The 23,773-nt window shown below is 38.2% G+C and overlaps 1 protein-coding gene across 3 annotated transcripts in view; it reads left to right on the top strand.

Moving 5' to 3' along the window:
- TOP1 (DNA topoisomerase I) overlaps positions 1-23,773 on the top strand; it is a 97,177-nt gene that overhangs the window by 61,851 nt on the left and 11,553 nt on the right. For all 3 annotated transcript variants that reach the window (XR_005213223.1, XM_037812465.1, XM_037812466.1), the window contains exons 9-14: positions 2,710-2,825; positions 6,141-6,262; positions 6,900-7,022; positions 12,668-12,855; positions 13,147-13,291; positions 23,438-23,581. Coding sequence is in view for 2 of the 3 variants with exons in the window: in XM_037812465.1 (XP_037668393.1) it covers positions 2,710-2,825; positions 6,141-6,262; positions 6,900-7,022; positions 12,668-12,855; positions 13,147-13,291; positions 23,438-23,581 (838 nt within the window). In the remaining variant the exon portion in view is untranslated. The remainder of the gene's footprint in view (positions 1-2,709; positions 2,826-6,140; positions 6,263-6,899; positions 7,023-12,667; positions 12,856-13,146; positions 13,292-23,437; positions 23,582-23,773) is intronic.

The raw sequence follows: 23,773 nt of genomic DNA on the forward strand, positions 1-23,773 counted from the left end.
TCCTTCTGGGTTTCTTTGTTGTGTCTCATTTTTCTCCACAGAAACAATATTATAGGTGATGGCAGTGTGCTCAGGCTTGTCCATAAAAACCTATTTAACCCAAATGCAACTGTTTTGTGCTTGTTACCTGTTGTAACTATATAGGGTTTCAGCTCTGCCTTGGATTCAGTTCAGTACACCTTTGTGTCAGGGGTGAACCTGTTTGCTTTCCACCTTAAATGTTGTCTTCCATATGGAAAGGGGTTGGAAAACATACTGAAGTGAAAAGTGTAAGGAGACTCTGGGGATTAGGTGGGTTCCTGCATCCAAGTTTTTTCTATGTCAACAACTAGTTGGGAAATCCTGCCAGATTGATGTCTGTAAGTAGTATGTTGTTTATAGATCTTTAATGCTCCTCCCAAGCCTAAGATTTTTGACTGGTTTTATAGTACTGCTGTTGTTAAAGCAATTTTATATGTGCAGTTCTTTTGATGTCTCTGAACTTTAAGATACTTTTAAGTAAAGTAGGTTGAAATATGACAGGAAGGCAATGGAATATGCATAATTGAAATTGGCCTTCAGAAGGATCCCATAGAACTACAGTGCTTTTCATTTTGAGGTAGAAATAGTGAAGATTAAAACCTGTGAAATATTTCAATATTCTATTTGTAAGGCAACTACTCACTCGACAAAGAATGTGATGGGGAGGGATCTGTTGATTCCAAAAAAAACTTTAACATATATACATAACAGGGATAACTTTCAAAGTATGATTTAACAAGTAGAGAGCAAATTTCAAAGAATGTCATGGGTCACAGTTCCACAAGTTCAGCTGGTTCCATTATTGTAAAATAAAACATACATACAGAAAGGTGTTAACTTTCGATGTACAGCTCAACAAGCAGTTATATAGGTAATTTCAAAAACTGTTATGGGTTACAGTTCCACAGTTTCAGTTCTTTCTTCATTATGGAGTATAGGGTGTATACAGAAAGGTGAAGAGTTTCAAAGCACAATTCAGCGAGTAGCTATAGAGCAAATTTCGAAGAATGTTACAGGTTACAGTTCCATCATGTCATTTACCTCCTTGCAGCTATTTTAACCCCTCAGCATCTAAATATATATATATAAAGTTTCAGTATTCATAGACCTTTGTTAAATCCTATCTTGTCTTTTGTTACCCCTTCCTCTCGATCTCTTTCTCCCATCTTCAGGGGTGTCTGGGCAGTGAGCACCCTAATTTGTTCATATTGAAAGGGGGCGTTGACCATATGGGGAATGGGGCTGCATCTGATTGTTGTTCTTAAAAGAGGCTGTTGCCTCTGGGTTTTAGGACTTGTCTGACTTGTCTGAAATCTGGTGGATTTAAGTTACTGAGAGATAAAACTTAGTGAGTGAATTTTTTATAGAATCTCAAGTAGGGAACTAGGTATTTGGGGACTGCTTTGGTAAGGGCATGGCATATTGTGACCATTTGGGATGTCTAGCTAGAGCTTGCATAAGAGAAACCTCCAGGAGAGCCTCTTGACTCTGTGATCTCTCAGCCACTGTAACCTCCACTTGTTACCTTTCTTTTTTTCCCCCTTTTGGTCAAGTAGGCATTTTCAATCCCTCACTGCCAGGGCCAGGTTCATTCCTGGGAGTCATGTCCCTCCTGGGAGATGGTGGTGGTGGGCGTTGAGGGGGAAGGTTGTTAATGAATTTATTTGCCAAGTTGGGCTTAGAGATACAAAGGTCATATCTGAGCAACAAAATAGGTTCCCTGGAGGTGCCCAAAGAAGAGACTTTTGAGACATCAGCCAGTTGCTATGGATCCTGTTCTATAAAATACATTTTGGATATAATTGGGAAATTCTTAATGTGGACTGGGTATTAGAATAATACCAGGGATCTGGAATCATTAATTCTGTTAGGTGCAATAATGGTATCTCATTATGAGAGATTACCCTTTTTTTAATAGAGATGCTTGTTAAAATTTTTAGAGGTAAAAATTTACCTCTAAATGTGAGGTATAGGCACCTCACATTTGCAATTTACTTTGAAATGGTTTAGCAAAATACTAACCAATATGTATAGGTGGTGGGTATCTGATATTCACTGTAGTATTCTTTGCTTTTCTCTGTTTGATCATTTTCAAAATAAGTTTTTAAAAAGTAGTTTCCACTGAGTTTTAGATTCTGTTACGAATGTCCGCTTGATATCTCTTAAACTGATAAACTTACAAGCATTATAAACTTAGTATGCCTCAACTGAACTATCGTTTGTCAACCTTCTGTCCATTATCCACTTTCTCATGGGGTTGTTCCCCGCTGTATCTTCACCTGGCACCACCACTCCTAGTAGGCCTTTTCCTTCATATAAACAATGAAAATAGAAACCCTGTCATGCATACCATTGTGGTAAAACAATTGTTTCCAAATCCGTATCCCCTACTTATTATTGAGCCCCTTGAGTGATGATTTATGATATCTTTGAGCTGAACTGTTGAAATGTATTTCCTTCCATTCACCCGAGCATCCCATGTTACTAATTGAGTATTGGCGTTTTCAAGATGAAGGACACCACCTGGTTGGCCTTCATTGTTCCTTTGATCCGAACCTTGATTGAGGGGCCACAGTCATTTCAGAGCACACGTCAATTGAGCAGATAATCATTTTGGCATTTAATAAGCGATAATCTCTATACCAGACCAAGTGATCAGTAAAAGAGATTGTGCCTTATCTTTTAAAGGTGGGAAGAAGAGCGTTATCCTGAAGGGATCAAGTGGAAATTCTTAGAACACAAAGGTCCTGTATTTGCTCCAGCATATGAGCCTCTTCCAGAGAGTGTCAAGTTTTACTATGATGGTGAGTTGTTCCAAGGTTGTCCAGTTCATGGTGAAGAGAAGAGTTTGCTTCTACTTAGGAATAGAAAATGAGGAAGGATCCTGTGATACATGATCTGTTTTGTTTATTTAATTTTGTTTTATTGTCATTGTGAGATTTGGGAGAAGGGGCATCCTTTTAAAGGGCTACTTGGCATGAAAAGTGCTGTGAAAAAGACCGTTAGGTCTTATCTCTGTGTTACAAAAAAGATCCACCTATATGGCTCCTAGCACATGAACCAAAAGCTGAATATTTATATTTGAACTTCATTTATAAGGAATTACTCTTTGCAAGCATTAATTGGAAAAACCTTACTTGAGTGGAGGTTTGTTTTTTTGTTTGTTTGTTTTTTTGTTTTGTTTTGTTTTTGTATTTTTGTATTATAAAGCCAGCTGGCAAGCTACTCAACATTATAAACAACACTAGTATTTACTTAAGGATTAATTAATCCCCCATCATCCTCTAGATAGGTCTGGTAGGCATCTGTCACTCACTCTACATTGCACAACAGAATTCCTTTGGTATCTGAGCAGTCAAGTTAATGAGCTGCTTTGGAGAAATACCTTGCCTAGGTCTCTTAGAACCCTCAGAATTGACCATTAACAGTTTTCCTGTCCTTAGGTTGAAGGATTTGAGAGTAGTCTTAGACACTCCTGTTAGAAGTATAGTAGTATACAGATTGATCAGTTGTTCAGTTGCTTTCCCTCATCCCAGGGTCCTATGCAGAAACGACTAGAGCATTGTTCCTTAAACCCTTAAGGGCTTAAGATTCACCAGAATGGATCTGTTTCCATTTAAAGGGTGTGGGGTGGACTGAATGATTTTGAACCAAGTGGTATGCTGACCGAAGTTTGAGAAACACTGGGTAGGAGAACTGCTGAAAAGCATTAGTGGTAAACACTAAGAGAGCTCTGGTGCTCTTCCTGTAGTTTACCAGGAACCTATAGCCTCAATGACAAATGCTTGTCTCGAAAAAAATATTTTGACCTGTACTGATCAGACAGCACAGGACAGAGTTCTATCAGTCCACACAGCAGGTCATTTCTGAAAACTTAAATATGACTCAAAGCCAAAACTCCTGATGAAAAGAAATTGCCTAGAGCCTTGAAAAGAAAATCATAAAAGGGCAGATATTCTGCAGCCCTGGTAAACACTCACCAAGAGATTTAGAAAGCTTCAACTAGTCAAGCCTCACTTTGTGGTTCAAAGTAATTTGAGGGAAGGCTAGATTCCCTAGTGTCTTGTCCTATTCAATACAAGAAGCCAAGTCCTGGTCGCTATGGTTACTTTCCCTTCTTCTTGCCCAGTTGATCTTTCCTCTGGCCTTTGTTTCCTTTGATTGTGTGAAGTTCCACTTTGCATTAAGTCAAGAAGTCTTATTTGACTTATTAGTCCAATCTGACACTGTAAGTGCTGCCTGCTCTCTGGGGAAGAGAATTCTTAGACTCTCTTAGAACCTGCCAGGGAGGGTGAGGTATGGACTGGCTGAGACAGTGAATTGCTGTCACTCCAGTTTTCAGCTCTGACTCAGCAGTTTTCTCTTTCTGGAGCTCAGTGTTTTCCACAAAGTATTACCATTGCCAGGAACCTTCAAGTCATTTCCCCACCACTTTGCTGCAGGAAGCTGTCATTTCATTTTTTTGACGGCTCTCCTAAAACAGTGTAATATCTCTAAAACAGGAGGAGTCAAATTGCTTCCTCTGTTGGGGCAAAATGCATTGAAATTGGTCAGTCTGGTATGTTGTTTTTTTTTTTTCAAATGCTGTTAATATTTAGTTTATGCTGAAGAGATCCGGGAACAGTTTACATTCTCTCTTGCCATTTATTTTATTTCATTTATTTTATTCTTAGTGTCTTAATGTTTTTCCTTATATTGGAAGCATGTTACAATTTTACTGGCAACTCTGGTTCAAATATTAGGGAAGGAATTCTGAAGAACTGTAGGGAATGCTTAAAGCCAGCCTATCCCCCCAGTGTGTCTCCTTTCAAGGCAGGATCTGGGTTTGAGAGGGAGAAGCTGCGCCACCTGTTGGCCTTCTAAGTTATGGCTTCCAAGCAGGTTTTGTGTGTCTACTTGGACAGTTTTGTGTTACAATTCTCAATATTCCTACAATTAAGGATTATAACTTTCCAGCCATCCTGATATGAGTTGCCCTCTGAGATTTAAAATGGATTTCTGGTTAAGCATTAGTTTTCCTTAATGAATATGAAACCCTTGGTGAGTTAATTCCGTATAATACAAAGGCAGTATAATTATTATATAACCTCATTTTGTTTTAAATATAGCCAACGGTTATTACAGCATGGATTAGTTCCAGATGGTGTTGTAAAGTTGGATTTTCAAGAAAAAATGGAAATTGGCCCTACGTGCTGTTAAAAGTACTCTAGTTGAAAAGTAGATCAAATCCCAAGTACTTTTATTTATTTCTTTATTAACTAATTAAGGTATGAAAAACCCCTAGACTCCATTCAGATTTTCTTTACCAGTTAGCAGCTTTCATTGTGTAACATCAGGGTTCCTTTAGAACAGCTTTTACATAAACACTTGCACAGTACCAAGCACCCAGTCATTCCTTCTGTTCAGGGAGAGTCCTGTTCTTTGGAAGAAGTAACCGCATATCTAAGCTCATGTGTGCACAAATCACCTGAAAATCTTGTCAAAATTATTTCTGTAGGTTTGGGGTAGGGCCTAATACTCGGCATTTACAACAGGATCCCAGGTAATGCTGATGCTGCTGGTCTGTGAACCCACTTTGAGCAGCAAGGTTCTAGAGGAAGGTCTTATTTAGGCCATTTCCTGTGGTAAAACTGGGCTTGTCTGCTGTGGATATATATTGTATTCATATTCCACCCACCTTACTTTGAAGAAGAAAGATGCCTGTTTCTTTACCCCACAATTCCTTTCTTCTACTCCCTGCCCTATCCTTCCCTCCCCTTCTTGAACAGGCTGCTTAGCTTAGCTGTGGCAGGAGTCCCTCTGAGGATTTGATTTTTAAAAACCATTGAAGAGGTGTAAAGGACCTTGCTTGCTGAAAGGAAAAGGAGGAGTAGCTGGGCCTCCCCCAGGCACCTGGGAACAGTTTACTGGCATAGTCTCCAGAGAGTGACCCAGGTAAATATCTGCTATAGAGAAGGAGAATTTATACAAGTAGATATAAATCCATATGTTGTCTTTTTGTTGTTATAATGTGTCACCAGAACTTTGTATACTTTGGGAAGGTAAACCATTACTAAAGAAATCTCCAGAACTTAACATGAATATCACACTTAATGTTTTGGAACCACTTTTTCCTCTAGGTAAAGTCATGACGCTGAGCCCCAAAGCAGAAGAAGTAGCTACGTTCTTTGCAAAAATGCTCGACCATGAATATACTACTAAGGAAATATTTAGGAAAAATTTCTTTAAAGATTGGAGAAAGGTATTGTATCCCATGTGCTAATATCTTAACACCTTGCAAAAATGTTGATTAAGTAATAAACTATAATTTCTTGAAGCATTCCTCATGTAAACATTTTCATTTTATGAATTTGGTCATATTAAAAGTTCTTATCTTTTATTTGTTCATTTGCTATATTGTATAGGGTTTCTCTCCAACAAAAATGCTTATTTCTTTCTTACCATCTTGTACATGGCTGTAGGAGGGGATTTATTAGATTAGACCAAACCAGAATCCTCAACTGCAGTTGAGCAAGGGAAGGTTTGTCAGGACAGACTGTCTGCTGTTTCAAAGAGAGAAGCTAATCTGATAGGCAGTTCCTTCTTGATTCTTGCTCATTGGCTTTAGGTATTTCCTGCTCTTGAAACCCTGTATATTATATCTGCTTAGACGATTTTAAAATAATCTCACCATTCTCAATTTGGATAGTGTGGGCAGAGGCTGAGCAAAAGTTGTTTTTTTTTTCTTTTTCTTTTCAAAAATCACTGATTTAGGTGAACTACCTCTCCCAACACCTTTGTCTCAAAAAACGGTGCTTTACTGTACTCTTAAAGAAACCTGAGGATTTATTCATGTGTTTGCCTTCTTTCTAATTCTCTCTCCCTTTTCTTTTGATTAGGAAATGACTAATGATGAGAAGAATATTATTACCAACTTAAGCAAATGTGATTTCACCCAGATGAGCCAGTATTTCAAAGCCCAGACAGAAGCTCGGAAACAATTGAGCAAGGAAGAGAAACTGGTACTACAAAGTTCTTAAACCCCTGGAGGATTCTGGAATAGTGAATAGTTCATCTTATTTTCTTCTTGGTTCTTGTGACCTGCACATGACTTTAGTAATTTCACATTCCTTTATACTAAAGATTTAGGTTTCTCAGCATAATAAAGTCTAAATTCTAAATTTCTTAGAGTTTTATTTAGACTGAAAATTGTGGCTAAATTTATGGCCAAATATAAGAACTCTGGTACTCCACTGAAATTTTTTAAAAGTCAGTAAGTCAAATAATATATAGCATTTAAGGATGGACAGCCCTGTCCTACAGTGACTACAGAATAGTAAGGATTTAAGACAGATTATATAGCATTGGCCATGTGCTTCCTTGTTCTTAGATCTGTTTTACTCTGGAATTGAGCCATGCTTATCCATCCCCATATTCCAGCCTTGGCCATCCTCATCCTGAAGAATCTTTCCAGTATCCAGCTGGAATATCATTTTCTTCTAGAGTATGAGTGGCAAACTATGGGCTGCTTGTTTTTTTTTTTTTTTTTTTGTATTCAATTTTATTGAGATATATTCACATACCATACAATCATCCAAAGTGTATGATCAGTTGTTCACAGTACCATTATATAGTTGTGCATTCATTACCAGAATCAATTTTTGAACATTTTCTTTACCACACACAAAAAAAAAGAATATTAAAGTACAAAAGAATACCCAAGACATCCCATCTCCTTCACCCCTCCCTATTATTCATTTTTTTTTTCATTTTTATTGAGATTGTTCAGATACCATACAATTATCCAAAGATCCAAAGTGTACAATCACTTGCCCCTGGCTACCCTCATACAGCTGTGCATCCATCACACTTAATTTTTGTTCAATTTTTAGAAACTTTTCATTACTCCAGACAAGAAATAAAGTGAAAGATGAAAAAAGAAAAAAAAGGAAACTCTAATCCTCCCCTATCCCTAACCAACCCCCGTCAATTTTTGACTCCTAGTATTGATATAGTACGTTTGTTACTGTTTATGAAAGAATGTTGAAATACTACTAACTGTAGTATATAGTTTGTAATAGGTATATAGTTCTTTCCTATATGCCCCTCTATTATTAACTTCTAATTGTATCGTTATACATTTGTTCTGGTTCATGAAGTGATTTCTAGTATTTGTACAGTTGATCATGGACATTGCCCACCATAGGATTCAGTTTTATACATTTCCATCTTTTGACCTCCAACTTTCCTTCTGGTGACATATATGACTCTGAGCTTCCCCTTTCCACCTCATTCACACACCATTCAGCGCTGTTAGTTATTCTCACATCTTGCTACCAACACCCCTGTTCATTTCCAAACATTTAAGTTCATCCTAATTGAACATTCTGCTCATACTAAGCAACCACTTCCCATTCTTAAGCCTCGTCCTATATCCTGGTACCTTATATTTCATGTCTGTGAGTTTACATATTGTAATTAGTTCCTATCAGTGAGACCCTGCAATAATTGTCCTAATGTGTCTGGCTTATTTCACTCAGAATATTGCCCTCGAGGTTTTGTCATCGACCCATTTTTTTTAATATGGTTTTGTTCACTCACCATACATTCCATCCCAAGTAAATACTTGATTGTTTTCTGCATGGTCATACATTTATGTGTTCACCACCTTCACCACTATCTATATAAGAGCATCTACATTACTTCCACAAGGCAGGAGGGAGAGTCAAAGAAGGTAGAGAGGCAAAAGAAAGAGGAAAAAAAGAAAATGACAGCTAGGAAGCAGCAAAAGGAAAAATAACCTTAAATCAAAGTAGAATAAAGAATCAGACAATACCACCAATGTCAAGTGTCTAACATGCCTCCCCTGTCCCCCCCTCTTATCTGCATTCACCTTGGTTATCACCTTTGTTACATTAAAGGAAGCATAATACAATGATTCTATTAGTTACCGTCTCTAGTTGATGCTGATTGCATCCCTCCCCCAATGCCTCCCCATTTTTAACACCTTGCAAGGTTGACATTTGCTTGTTCTCCCTCGTAAAAGAACATATTTGTACATTTTATCACAACTGTTGAATACTCTAGATTTCACCAAGTTACACAGTCCCAGTCGTTATCTTTCCCCCTTTCTTGTGGTGTCTCACATGCTCCCGATCTTCCTCTCTCAACTGTATTCATAGTTACCTTTGTTCAGTGTACTTACATTGTTGTGCTAACATCTCCCAAAATTGTGTTCCAAACCACACACTCCTGTCTTCTATCACCCTGTAGTGCTCCCTTTAGTATTTCCTGTAGGGCAGGTGTCTTGTTCACAAAGTCTCTCATTGTCTGTTTGTCAGAAAATATTTTGAGCTCTCCCTCATATTTGAAGGACAGCTTTGCTGGATACAGGGTTCTTGGTTGGTGGTTTTTCTCTTTCAGTATCTTAAATATATCACACCACTTCCTTCTTGCCTCCATGGTTTCTGCTGAGAGATCCGCACATAGTCTTATTAAGCTTCCTTTGTATGTAATGGATTGCTTTTCTCTTGCTGCTTTCAGGATTCTCTCTTTGTCTTTGACATTTGATAATCTGATTATTAAGTGTCTTGGCGTAGACCTATTCATATCTCTTCTGTTTGGAGTATGCTGCGCTTCTTGGATCTGTAATTTTATGTCTTTCACAAGAGATGGGAAATTTTCATTAATTATTTCCTCTATTATTGCTTCTGCCCCCTTTCCCTTCTCTTCTCCTTCTGGGACACCAATGATACGTACATTACTGTACTTTGTTTCATCCTTGAGTTCCCGGAGACGTTGCTCATATTTTTTCATTCTTTTCTCCATCTGCTCCTTTGCGTGTAGGCTTTCAGGTGTTTTGTTCTCCAGTTCCTGAGTGTTTTCTTCTGCCTCTTGAGATCTGCTGTTGTATGCTTCCATTGTGTCTTTCATCTCTTGTGTTGTGCCTTTCATTTCCATAGATTCTACTAGTAGGTTTTTTGGACTTTTGATTTCTGCCGTATACATGTCCAGTGCTTCCTTTACAGCCTCTATCTCTTTTGCAATATCTTCTCTAAACTTTTTGAATTGATTTAGCATTAGTTGTTTAAATTCCTGTATCTCAGTTGAAGTGTACGTTTGTTCCTTTGACTGGGCCATAACTTTGTTTTTCTTAGTGTAGGTTGTAATTTTCTGTTGTCTAGGCATGGTTTCCTTGGTTATCCAAATCAGGTTTTCCCAGACCAGGACAGGCTCAGGTCCCAGAGGGAAGAAATATTCAGTATCTGGTTTCCCTGTGGGTGTGTCTTAGAAAATTGCTCCACCCTTTGATGCCTCAGGTCACTGTGCTTTTCTGCCCAGCAGGTGGTGCCTGTCAGCCTATAATTCTTGACTGGTGTGAGGAGGTGTGGCCGTGTTCCCCAGGCTGTGGGGTCTGGTTCTGAATGGAAAGGGCCCCACCCCTTTCCTCCTAGAGAAGACGGACACCCCAGGTGGAGGTCATTAGCATTTCAGTAGTCTTGCTCTCTGCTTGTGCTGTCTCCACCCTTCTCCACTTCACAGCCCTGGAAACTTAAAATGACTGGGGCTTTCTCCACTGAGCCGAAAAAGAAACAGATAGTCCCCTTCAGACCCAGTCCAAGGCGACCCTCTGGCTCTCCCAGGTCAGTCGTCACCCAAAGCCTCTGTCTGCTTTTTGGGGCTGCGTACCTGTAGTGAGCAGTTCACACTCGCTACTTAAAACCCCAGTTGGAGCTCAGCTGAGCTATATTCGCTTGCTGGGAGAGAGCTTCTCTCTGGCACCACGGGGCTCCGCAGCTCAGGCTATGGGGGAGGGGGTCTCCTGACCTGGTTCCGCAGGTTTTGCTTACAGATTTTATGCTGTGTTCTCGGGCATTCCTCCCAATTCAGGTTGGTGTATGATGAGTGGATGGTCTCGTTTGTCCCCCCTCAGTTATTCTGGATTATTTACTAGTTGTTTCTGGTTTTTTGTAGTTGTTCCAGGGGAACTGCTTAGCTTCCACTCCTCTCTATGCCTCCATCTTGCCCCTCCCTGGGCTGCTTGTTTTTGTAAATAAAGTTGTATTTGAACACAGCCACACTCATTCATTTACATATTATCTGTGACTGCTTTCATGTGATGATGGCAGGGTCACATAGCTGCAAAAAAGACCATATGGTCCTCAAGCCTAAAATATTTTCTGTCTCGAAAAAGTTTGCCAACTGCTGATCTAGAGGAATCCAGCCTAGAATCTAATTTTTTCAAAACAGGTGTTCAGAAGTTAAAGGTATTAAGAAATTCTTTGCACTTCAAAGACACATATTTTTGTAATTCAGGCCTTTGTAGTCATATAACTCATTGTTTGATAGTAACTGGCCCTTAGTTTAAAAATTAATGAGTTATTTTGGAAGTAACTGTATTAGACTTTGCAGTTTCGGTTTAGTCTTATCTCCAATATCCAAAATTAGTAGTTTGTTATACTGTTCACTTTGAGGTGTTTTTAAACTTAAAGACCACTTTGGAATTTTGTTCTTGGAATAGTGATCCAAAGATAGGGGGATTTTATAAGCATTACCCTGTCTGGACCCCTGTCAAAGGCATCTTCTGCCATTTTCTGAGTATGTTTCTATCCTTAGGGCAGCAGAACTTACTTAAATTTAATCACTAAATGTAAGAAGGGTAGGGAGGGTTCAACATCCCCAGCCCACACCTCCCTCCCTGCCCCAATTTTGGAGAAAGCATCACAAAGTGTAGAATATAAATACTCATATACCTTGAAAAGAATCCTTGACAGGCTCATCTGTACTGAAAACCCATAAGAAATGCTGTTCAACAAAATGCCTCTGGAAAACACAGAGGCATTCTTTTGAGGCCCACCCTCACTTTGACACTACTCAATAAAATGTCATTTAGTTTTTTTTTTAATGCATTTTTATTGAGATATATTCACATATCATACAGTCATCCAAAGTGTACAGTTCTTCGCAGTATCATCATATAGTTGTGCATTCATCACCACAATTTTTGAACATTTTCATTACCCCACACACAAAAAAGGTTAAGAATAAAAGTTAAAGTAAGAAAGAATACCCAAAACATCCAATACCTCCCATCCCTCCTTATTATTCATTTACTTTTTGTCATGATTTTTCTATTCACCTGTCAATACACTATAAAGGGAGTGGGGGCCACTAAGTTCTCACAATCCCACAGTCACATTGTGTAAGCTATATAGTTATACAGTCAGGACTTAGAGACAGGCCACATCCAAGCAATAAAAGAGGTTCTCTGGGGGGTGACCCTTAGGCACAGTTATAAGTAGGCTTAGCCTCTCCTCTACAGTAACAAGCTTCAGAAGGACAAGCCCCAAGATTGAGGGCTCAGTCAACTAAACTGGTAGTCCCGACATTAGTTTTTGAAGTTAACTTTTACAATACCTAGATAATAGGCTCATAAATATGTATCCTTAAAGATAGAAGAATCAGTATTGAATCTGTAGTTGAAGTCAATCCTTACTGGTTGATCTTTTAGGGATTTTATTGTATAAAAGTTTGAAAAATCCACTAGAGGTTTTCCTTCATTTCAATACATTTCTTAGTGGTTTTTAGACCTTTTTCTACCATGACACGTGATGTCATAGAACTGCCATTTGAATCCATTTTGAGTTCTTTTTTTGCTGTCTTCCAGAAAATAAAGGAAGAGAATGAAAAATTACTGAAAGAATATGGCTTCTGTGTTATGGATAACCACAAAGAGAGGATTGCCAACTTTAAAATTGAGCCTCCTGGGCTTTTCCGAGGCCGTGGCAACCACCCCAAGATGGGCATGCTAAAGAGACGGATCATGCCAGAGGATATAATCATCAACTGTAGCAAGTGAGCAAACAGTTAATCCTTTGGGCCAGAAATGAGGTGGAGGGCTTCTTTTCCTGTCAGTTGTTGGTAATATTTCCCACATTATAGAGTACTGTTTGGGAAGGAGACACTCAAGAATAACACAGTGTTATTTCCATGTATAGATCTCCAAGTGTTTTTCAGGTATTGACTGGTGAGGAGAAAACGTAGAGATGTATGCTCAGCAGATTTACCCACTTCAGGTCATGGAAGGTAAAATTGTTCCCCACTTCTCCTCATTACACCTCCCTCCTATTTTGTTATTTTCCACAGAGATGCCAAGGTTCCTTCTCCTCCTCCAGGACATAAGTGGAAAGAGGTCCGACATGATAACAAGGTTACTTGGCTGGTCTCCTGGACAGAGAACATTCAAGGTTCCATTAAATACATCATGCTGAACCCCAGTTCGCGAATCAAGGTAAGGGGTAGCTAAGAGCTGTTGAAATCCAATGCTCTCATTACCTAGAATCACTTTGACAAACTAAAAATCCAAAAAGGCAAGTACTTTCATTGTTAACATATGGTAGGCTCCTCAGTGTTTTGTATCATATTAACCTTATTTTTATAACCTTTTTATTCATTTATTAATTCATAAATATTTACTGAAAGTCCAATATGTACCAGGCATAGTGTTGGGAAACAAGACAGATGCATTCCTGCATTCAAACTGTTTACTGTCCAGTAGTCAGAATGTGAGGAGGAGTGTGGTAAATGTATATTGATTTTTACAGCTCTCTTCTCTTTTCTTGACTCTGAAGAAGAAAACATGATTGCTCTGAATCCAGAGGAAAGAAGTTGTAAGATCCACAGTGTCTTACATACTTCTGGGTTCCTAAGGTCTCATCTGGATAGGTCAGATGGGATAATGTGTGTAAAAGTACATTATAAACTATGTTTTCATATCCGTGTATTATTACTTATTAATACTTTTATTGAAAGGGGGAAACTCTTTGAGGGGCAATCAGTTCTTATTAGCCAGCCAGCCACACCCTGGCTTTGGAGAGTCCTGCAAACTTCCTCCCTCCGACATGCTACTATGGAAATTTGAAAGGCAACCTAAAAGAATGACGGAGTCCACAGAAAACGCAAGGAATTAGTTCTGTGTACATTGTGACTTTTTACACACAGGGTCTGGGGGCTAAAGACCTTGGTTTATAGGTTATTTAACATCTGTTAGATATGAAAGCCACACTCAAAAGTTAATATGAGTTGTCAAGACTAAACTGCACATTTTCTAGCTTATAGCCCTGGGCTCTATATATAGCTATTTCAAATGAAAAAATGACCATTGATATATTTTCTTCAATTCAGTTGGAATATGTCACTTTTCTTCATTTAGACTAAGTTTAAAATGAGAAAAATGGGGATTCTCATGGTGAGCCAAAATCAAGGCATTTAAAGAAACATGTTTTCCTCTTCTGAAATAGCACAGAGCTGTTAGGCTACAAACAGTGGTCTTAACCCTCAAGGAGCTTGTAGGCTGGTGAACCAAAAGGATAAGAATTCACATGTTTTAGAAGAAAGATAAAAATGAAATGCTTTAGATAAGTAGAGCAATTAGTCCCAACACTTAGAGAATAGGAACAAATTTATGAAGGAAATTAGGTTACAGTTAGGTCTTAAAAGGTGTTGCAGAGATAATTCTCTACTTATGAACACAGAGGAAGGAAATCACAGTATTTTTGAAGAGTCATGTGTTTGACATATAGGGAATATGAAAAGGAATAGCAAAAAGAATGATCAAGTAGAAATGGTTGTACAACACAGTGAATGTACTAAAATGCTACTAACGGTAAATTTTATGTTTATTTTACCACAATTAGAAAAAAGAAAGAATTATCAAATAAATGGGTTTTTTGTTACTGTTAAAAAAGCGTTTTCACCTAGATTCATACATGATTCTCTTAGCAACCATACCAGACACGTATAATGCCACCATTTTATAAATAAGCAAATTTATGTCAAAAAATTGCCCAAAATCCATTAGCTAGTAAGCATAGATGGGACTGTAACTCAGAATCTTCAGCCTTCTGATACTCTCTGTGATATCCTGCTGCCAAATTGTGGCCAGCCTCAAATGCCATGGTGAAAAGGTTAGACCGTATTCTGTATTTGATAGAGAACCATTGAAGGACTTTGAATGGAGGAGGGTCCGGAATATAAACCTACTTCAGCAAGATTTATAGGTGTTAACATAGTCATAACAGTAAATATAAACTGTTCTAATTGCTGTGAAGGAAAAGTACAGGATACCATTTGAGAATATACAAAGGGAGACATGATCCTGGCATCTGGGGTTTGGGAAGGCTTCTCTAAGGAGATAACAATTAAGATGAAATGTACAGGATGAGTAGAATTTGTTCATGGAAGAGATGGGGGAATGGGTCATCCAGACAGAAAACAGCCTATATAAAGTCACTAATGAGAGAGCTCAGTGGTCTTGAGGCATTGAACAAAGGCCAGTGTGGTATTGGAGTCTAATGAGCAAAAAAGAGGCTTGAGAGGAGGTGTACAGGGATGCAGGCCAGATCTTAAGATCTTTTAAATGTTTTCAATTATACTAAGTCTGATAGGTTAAAATAGGTTTTAAAGAGGGGAATAATACCCGATGTGTGTTTTAGAAACTATGACATAATTGATGATTCTGACTGCTACTCTGGAGTCTGGATTGGATGCAAACAAGAAGTAGGGAGACTGCCTGTTATAGTACTTCACACAAGAAATGGTGATGACTAGGATGATGGCACTGGGAATGGAGAGAGGTGAATATTCCAAGTATATGTATATTGTGTGCGCTTACAACTGTAGGTTAAAGTTGACTGCCAGAGAGTCTCTGAGGATTGAAGTCCTTGTTATTTAAACCAGGTGGAGCATCTTAAGAACAGAGAGCCAGATATTTTTATTCCAGACAATATCCAGATAGCTCTTGTACATAGTAGGCATTCGTGCAGATTTGTGAATGATGGTCATGGTGGTGAACCTAGAAAGTCATCCTGAGTTGGGCCCTGCGTAGAACCTTATGCCCAGGACAGCATGCTTGCTGGTCAGCTGGGATGGGGTCCCAATAAGAGGCATGAAGATGATTAAAGGTTTGGAAAACAGTACCTTTGGGGGAAGTAGAATTGTTATTTCTTCACCTTGCTGCCAAACCTCTCCCTCAGCTGTTTCCCACTCAGCAGACAGTGAGATCTCCAGAGGTCAGGGTTTGAGAGCACCTTGAACAGTTTTTGGTCTGCCACCAGAAGAGGCATTCTCTTTTGGGATGAAAAATAAAAAAAGGTACAAGCATTATTAGGAGGCTTATTTTTTATGAAATATTTCAAATATGCAAGCATACGTAATAATGTAATAAACACTCATATATCCACTATCCAGCGTTGTCACATCCTTAAACATTATGTCCTGTTTGCGCAATTATTTTATTTCACAAAAAAATATTCTGAAGACATAGTTAAATCCCCTGTGTACCATTCTTCTCCTTCCCTGGAGATAGTACTCTAATAAATTGGATATTTTCATTCTCATGAGTATTTTTGTATGTTTACAATATATTTATGTGTTTATAAACAACATGTATGGTTAAACAGGTTCATCTTAAAATAGGTATATTGTTGGGATCATTCTGCAGCTTGCTTCTTTCACTCAGCTTTGATTTTGAGAATTTGTGTTCTTGACATGCACATCTAATTTATCCATTTTATTTGCTACATAGTGTTCCATTATATAAAAACTTAACCATTTTCTTGCCAGACATCTAGGGTTTACAGTCTGGTGCTGTTTTAAATATTGCTGGGATAAACACATTCTCCTTGTGTATACAAATGAGAATTTCTCTTAAAGGTGCTTTATTAGACATTTCCAAATTATTCCCTAAAATACTGGAAATAGTTTACATCCCCACCATCTGCCCCCACCAGCCGTGTGCAAGTTTCTATTTTTCCATACCTTTGCCAACATTTTAAAATTTGCTTTTTACATTTTGATGTTTGTATTTTTGTGTATGGTATGTATGGCTGTTCTGGAAGTATTTAATTGTATCACTGCTTCTGTCATATATCACATTTCTACACCTCTATCAGTCATTGCATTAGAAAGAATCAGAATAAGAATAAAAAATAAAATAAAAAAAGAACATCCAAATCATCCCCCCCATCCCATGCTATTTTTCATTTAGTTTTTGTCCCCATTTTTCCACTCATCCATCCATACACTAGAAAAAGGGACTGTGAGCCACAAGGTTTTCACAATCACACTGCCACCCCTTGTATAACATTGTTATACAATTGTCCTCAGGAGTCCAGACTGCTAGATCGGAGTTTGATAGTTTCAGTTATTTACTTCTAGCTATTCCAGTATATCAAAACCTAAAACATGTTATCTATATAGTGCATAAGAATGTCCACCAGAGTGACTTCTTGACTCCATTTGAAATCTCTCAGCCACTGACGCTTTATTTCATTTCATTTCGATCCCCATTTTGGTCAAGAAGATATTCTCAATCCCACGATGCCGGGTTCAGATTCATCCCCAGGAGTCATATCCTGCGTTGCTGGGGAGATTTACACCCCTGGGAGTCAGGTCCCACGTAGGGAGGAGGGCAGTGAGTTCACCTGCCCAGGTGGCTCAGTTGGGGTGGGGTGGGGGGCCATATTTGAGCATGAATATTAATCTTTTATCTGTCTGTTTTGTTCTATATAGACAATTACCAAATAAGAATGATTTTAATTCTTCATCTCCAGTTATTTCTCCAGAAATACCTCATATTTCTTTTGCTTAAGTTTTACTTTTTAAGCACAATCATCCAGAAAACCATAATCCTTCCCCAGCCAACATTGTCGTAGTCTAATATTTGATTAATTTTTATATATTAATCTCTGGGTATACTTTTTTCCTTGTGGAAATTCACCCTTTTGATGTTTCTTTTAGTTAGAATCAATATCCATAGGTGCAGACTCTCTCCTTTGTTTACCTGAAAATGTCTTTCTTTTCATCTTAACTCATAGTTTTTCTCCAATAATGAATGTATCTTTTATCAGTGACGCTCTTCTGTGCTGTATCTAGCTATAATGTTTATTTTTGTAGATTCTCAGAATACTACTAATGCAGTTTTATTCTAGAACTTCTCAGTCATGAATTATTCTACAACTTCTAGGCCATTTTTTCCATTTTCTTATTTTAGAGTCCTATTAGATGAATGTTGAAGGTTCTTAATCTATAGACCATGTTTTTTAAACTATATCCTCATATTCCTTATCTCTTTAGATCTGTAGTCTTCATTTTGGGTGGTTTCTCTGAGACCCACTTATTTCCCCCCCCCATTTTCTTTTTTTTTATTTTGAACTTTAACATATATGCATAACAGTGATAACTTAGAAAATACGATTTCACATGTTGTTAGTAAATTTCAAAGAATGTCATTGGTCACGGTGCCACAACTTCAGCCATTTCCTTTAAAATTATCTCCAACAGATTTTTATCCTATCCATTTATTTTGATTATTTTTTGTTTTCAGGATTTCTAATACTTTTATTTTCATATCCACCTGATTTTTTTCATCTCTGCCCATTTTGTTTTATTTCTTGTCCTTTATAGTGAGTGCTGGATCTTTTTCTCTTTGTGCATACTAAACGTGTATTTGATGAAAGTCTTTGTCAGATTGTTTTATAAAATACTATCTTGAAGTGAATTCATGTGCTAAATTATTTTGGTGGCAGTTTTTCTAAGCCATTTTCCTCTTGTCTCTTGGAATTTTTGTTTGTAAACCGTTTTGACTGGGAGGTGGGTTTTTCTGTGTGTTATGCATGTTCTTCCCCTTCCCTTTTCTTATCCTTCTCTTTCCTCTCTACTTCTCTTCATTCCTTCCTGTCTTAGCGGGAGTTTCCTAAACCAGCTCAACCCAGCCTAACACAGCCCCTGGCTTCAGAGCCCCCTTCTTGGATGAAGCACTTTGATTGGTCTGTGTTTGGGGCAAAGGGATGATTAAAGCATGAATTCACTGACATATTCCTACCAGAAGTCTATACAGAATAAATTTTTATAATAGAGTGTGAAGGATGATAATCGATCGTTTTACTTTATGGATTACCTCAGGTTTGTATGGGAAGCTTCCATTGTGGGGCTTTGTTCCACATCTTTTACTCAGCTTCCAGAAATTTCTCCTATACCAAGACTCTTTGCTTTGCTTTTTCTTGTATCTTACTCATTTCCTCCGTGTAATTTGTTTGTACCATTATACCCTGTTTCTGTTGTATCAATAAATTTAGCCTAAATATAATATGCCTCTGGATTTCTGATAACTTTAAAAATATATGGACAGTCTCACTTTGTGGAAACTTAGATTGGGCTACTTGCAGTAATAGCAAGGTTACATACCCCCAATCTCAAAGGTCATTGAAAGGGTCAGGCCTTTTGAGAGCCAGAGTAAAATAATGTCCTCCAGGTACCTAAAAGGTGTTCTGGGATTCTTCACACCTGTCTACACTCATCCTGGTTTGCTCTGCTTTTCCTCCCAGGAGTTCCATTATACTGACATCTTGCAAGTGCTTCTAGTCCCTTCCTCTCCCACCTTGTATCTAGGTACATGTAGAATCTGAAACAGCAGTGGAATGAGTCATTCTTCTGGAATCTATATAACTCCAACCAAGGAAGCTCTTTGATCTCAGATAACCCATGAATCTGAGAGTTTACAGAAGGATTGTTGGTAAATACTTGCTAAGTCCAACCCACTGCCAAATTTGGAAGCGTTATCTATTCTCGTAACCTGGGAAAGTGGCCCTTCAAAAAAGTCATGTTCTTCAAACCAGTTTTTTTTTTCTTTAGTAAAGAAGTGGTGGATTTACAAAACAATCATGCATAAAATATTGGATTTCCCATATACCACCTTATTATTAACACTTGCATTGGTGTGGTACATTTGTTACAATTGATGGAAGCACATTTTTATAATTGTACTCTTAACTATAGTCCATGGTTTAATGTGGGGTTCACTGTGTACTGCAGTTCCATGGATTTTTTTTTTTTTTTATTGTTACCATATATATGACCTAACATTTTCCCTTTTAATCACATTCAGATATATATTTCAATGTCTTCAAACCAGTTGTAATTTTACAGACAAAATTTATAATCATGATTTTTCTTTTAAATGAAGTAAAGTGAACTTCAGGATCAACGTGGACATCACATTGCATTTAATCTTATTAAAATATTCCATTTATTGAAGGCTATTGTAGTCCTAAATGTGGAATCCATAACATTAACGCTTCTAGGAGATAACATGCTAGAATATCTTCATGACCTTGCAGTAGACAAAGATTTCTGAGAACACAAATAAAACAAAAGAAACAATTGATAAAGTGAACTTTATAAAATTAGAAACTTATGTTCAGCAGAAGGTACCATTAAGAAAATAAATATGCTAGCTACAGACAAGTTATTTGGAACATGTATAGCTAGTGGAGGACTTGTATTCAGAATACCACGAGTTCTTACAACTCAATAATAAGACAAAATTTCTCGTAAGAAAAGAGAGGAAAAGTCTTCAGCAGACATTTCAAAAGAAGATATAAGAATGGACAATAAGTAAGTGTTCAGCATCACCAGTCATCAGTGAAACGGAGATATAAGGCATAGTGAGATACCAATTCCAAAGGAAATGAAAACATAAGCCCACTAAAAGACTTGTACAAGAATGGTCACACTTGTGCTTCATTCATAAAAACCCCAAACTGGAAATATCTCAGAGATCCATCAACTGGAGCATGGATATGTGCATTTGTGGTATAGCCATAGAATATACTGTATATACCAGCGATTTAGAGGCATGAACTACAGATACACGCAATAATGGATGAATCTTAAAAACTAGTTGAATAAAAGAAGCCAGACACAAGAGTGTATATACCGTCTGATTCCATTTATTCTATAATAGGCAAAACTAATCTATGATAATACAGATCATCCTGGTTTGAACTTTCTGGAATGATAGAAATACTCTATATCCTAATAGGGATGTAGGTTATGTGAGTGTGTAATTGTCAAAACTGATTAAATTATACTTAAATCTGTATATCATTATAACATAAAAGCTTAAAATTAAAAAGATTAAAATGAGTAGTTTTATGTATCTGATAAAAGGACTGATATCCAGAATGTAAAACTGCTCTATGAACATTAATAAAAATACAACTATATTTTTAAATGGACATGTATAAAAGGCTGGTTAGCAGTAAGGTTTTATATTTAAAAATGGTATAACTATTTAGAGCCAGTTTGTTGTGTCTTTTATTTCAGTGTTGTATGCTTGGAGTTCAGAATGCCATTTATCCCCCTTCTTTGGGGTTCTACACAATGGCATAGTCACATGGGGAGAAGTAAAGTACAACTGAAGAATATTGGCAAATATCACTGCCTCCGCTACACATCTCTGAGGGAGACTGGATTAGAGAACAGGGTTTAGCCCCTCCTCACCTCCCATGTCTCACCCTCAATCCACATCCTGACCCCATTTTCCCACTCTGCTGAATGGATAAGCAGCTATATTAGAAAGAGCGAGGTAAAATGTGGTTTTACCAGTTAAAAAAATAAAAGTCATCCAGAGAATATCAAGTCTAACTAATCCAATTTGGTTCTTATCCATTACAGAAGGGTGACTGAGTTGGGAGGAGGAGAGGGTCTTAAATGCAGCCTCTTCTCTCCCCTTACCGTAGATACCTTGTTCTACTGATAGGGTTTTGATGAAGACCTTGCCTGTAAAACCTGGACAGAATTCTGCTTTCTAGAAGTAGTCTGAGAAAGCGTGTCCAAGAGTGATGTTACTCTAGAGACTGTGTTCAGGGACGTTTTATAGGCTCAAACATGCTTCCTGGGGGCCAGCCCTCCCATTCTAGACCTGAACAAGATGGCTTCTCCCTCCTCCAACCCCCATCACAGTATCCTTATTTGAGAGGATCTCATATCTTCATGCCAGGGCCTAGCTGTATTGTGAAAAAAGTTGATCTAGTAGTATCCTCTGAATGCCTTAATTGCTGGGTTTTTCTAAACCTTGTTTCCCTGACTCCTCCCTTCCATTTCAGAGGCATGACTAAGGAATTGAGCAAATGTAACCCTTGGGGACTTTGATGGGCTTTGGTAGTCCTGTATATATTGGAGTGATGGGCAAGACCCCACTTCTGAGCTGGATATTATATTGTTGGAAGATGAGCCTTTCAGGTCCATTTTTTACTGGGTTTGTGTGTACAAGAACAATTGTAATGGAGATTTTTTACTGACATGTACATAAGGGACAGCTTGTATCAAACCTTTTCTTATTCATCATCTTAAATGTCAAAATGTACTAGAGAAATCATTGAGAAATTTTGAGCTCTCCAGTTTCAAGAATAGGACTTAGATATTTCCTCTGCATCACCAACTACTAAGTCGCCTACATATAATAACAACAGATAGCACATACAACTAGTATACCACAATTGTGGGAGAGTGCTTATGACTCCTAAGCCCACGGAGCTCTAATTGTAAAGCTTTAATTTCTGAATGTTTGTTAAGATCTAGAAGTGGAAGACATTTCTTGGTCTGTGTCGCCTACACTCCTGCATGCTCAGACAGCCAGTTATCTTGACTTCTGTTCTTAGGCCTCCAGAACCATATGTTGTAATAGCCAGTGACAGGCATTTGTGGGTAGAAATGACCACCCCTTTCCTTTTTTGCAGGGTGGGGGGACTCAGCAGAGATTTTTGGGTTCTTCAGTTCCTTCCCTCAGTTCTTGTCATGTAGTCTGTTCTGCACCCTGTCACGCTGCCTCCACTGAGATTTCTTAGGCTTTTTTCTTCCTTCTCACTTGACATTCTTATTGGTCTTTGCTTATGTCTTCCATTCAACATGGTAGCAGAAATCTTCCTCCTCCATTGTTTAAATTCACTTGTCTTACCCCCTTTTTAGATAACCCTTCATTGGCTTTAGAATCAATTTTTAAACCTTCCACCAAAAGCTCTTTTTCCTTCAGTCCAGTCAAGCAACACTCTTAAATGCAGAAGTTAGAAAATGGTGAATAATTATGATGTTCCTGGAAGTCATTGTGTTCCTTAATAATTACATATTGTAGTCTTTAGTTCTGTGTCTTTTAAAGCCTGATCAAACTGAATGGTTATCTGTAATGGAATTCCGTCCTAGGAGAAAACTGCTGTTGGGTCACAGATTCTGCACAAGGTTGTGATGGTGATGTGGGAATAGGGATCTTGAGATGTTTTATACCCTTTATGATGACAGGAGAAGTCAAATTTTGGGGCATGCCATGTGGGTTTTCCGCAAGAACATAAACATTTGATAAAATGAAAGCCAGAGGCTTTATTAGCAATTGGACAGGAGTCAGTTGTGCTTGACAGTGAAATAGGACAGCATGAGTTCTCAACAGATTAAATGCCCCAAACTTTCTTTTCAGTACCATTCTTTGTCAGTCTTGCTTAAGGTCAATTTATTTCTCTTTGGTTCAAAGCTTTCCACTTTGATATTCAAAGTCCGTCTTTAATTTACTGTTTCTAAGCAGTCCACCTTTGGGTTGGTCCTGCAGGGTGAGAAAGATTGGCAGAAATATGAGACCGCTCGGCGACTGAAGAAGTGTGTAGACAAGATCCGGAACCAGTATCGAGAAGACTGGAAGTCCAAAGAGATGAAAGTCCGGCAAAGAGCTGTAGCCCTGTACTTCATTGACAAGGTGAGGGTGCCTTCCTATCAGCACCGGCTCATGTGTTCCGGTCAATAAAGATAGAGGGAGTTTCTACTCTGCTTCAATCCCTTTGCTGAATACTGGAGGGGTGGTGCAGCCTAGGTGCCCATAGATCTGCCCTCCGTGAGGAGGACCAGTCTCTGGTCCAGTAAGGAGGGTAGAAGTGGAGAGAGGCATTCA

The sequence above is a fragment of the Choloepus didactylus genome, chromosome 19 (assembly GCF_015220235.1).
Source record: "Choloepus didactylus isolate mChoDid1 chromosome 19, mChoDid1.pri, whole genome shotgun sequence".
Lineage (NCBI taxonomy): Eukaryota > Metazoa > Chordata > Mammalia > Pilosa > Megalonychidae > Choloepus > Choloepus didactylus.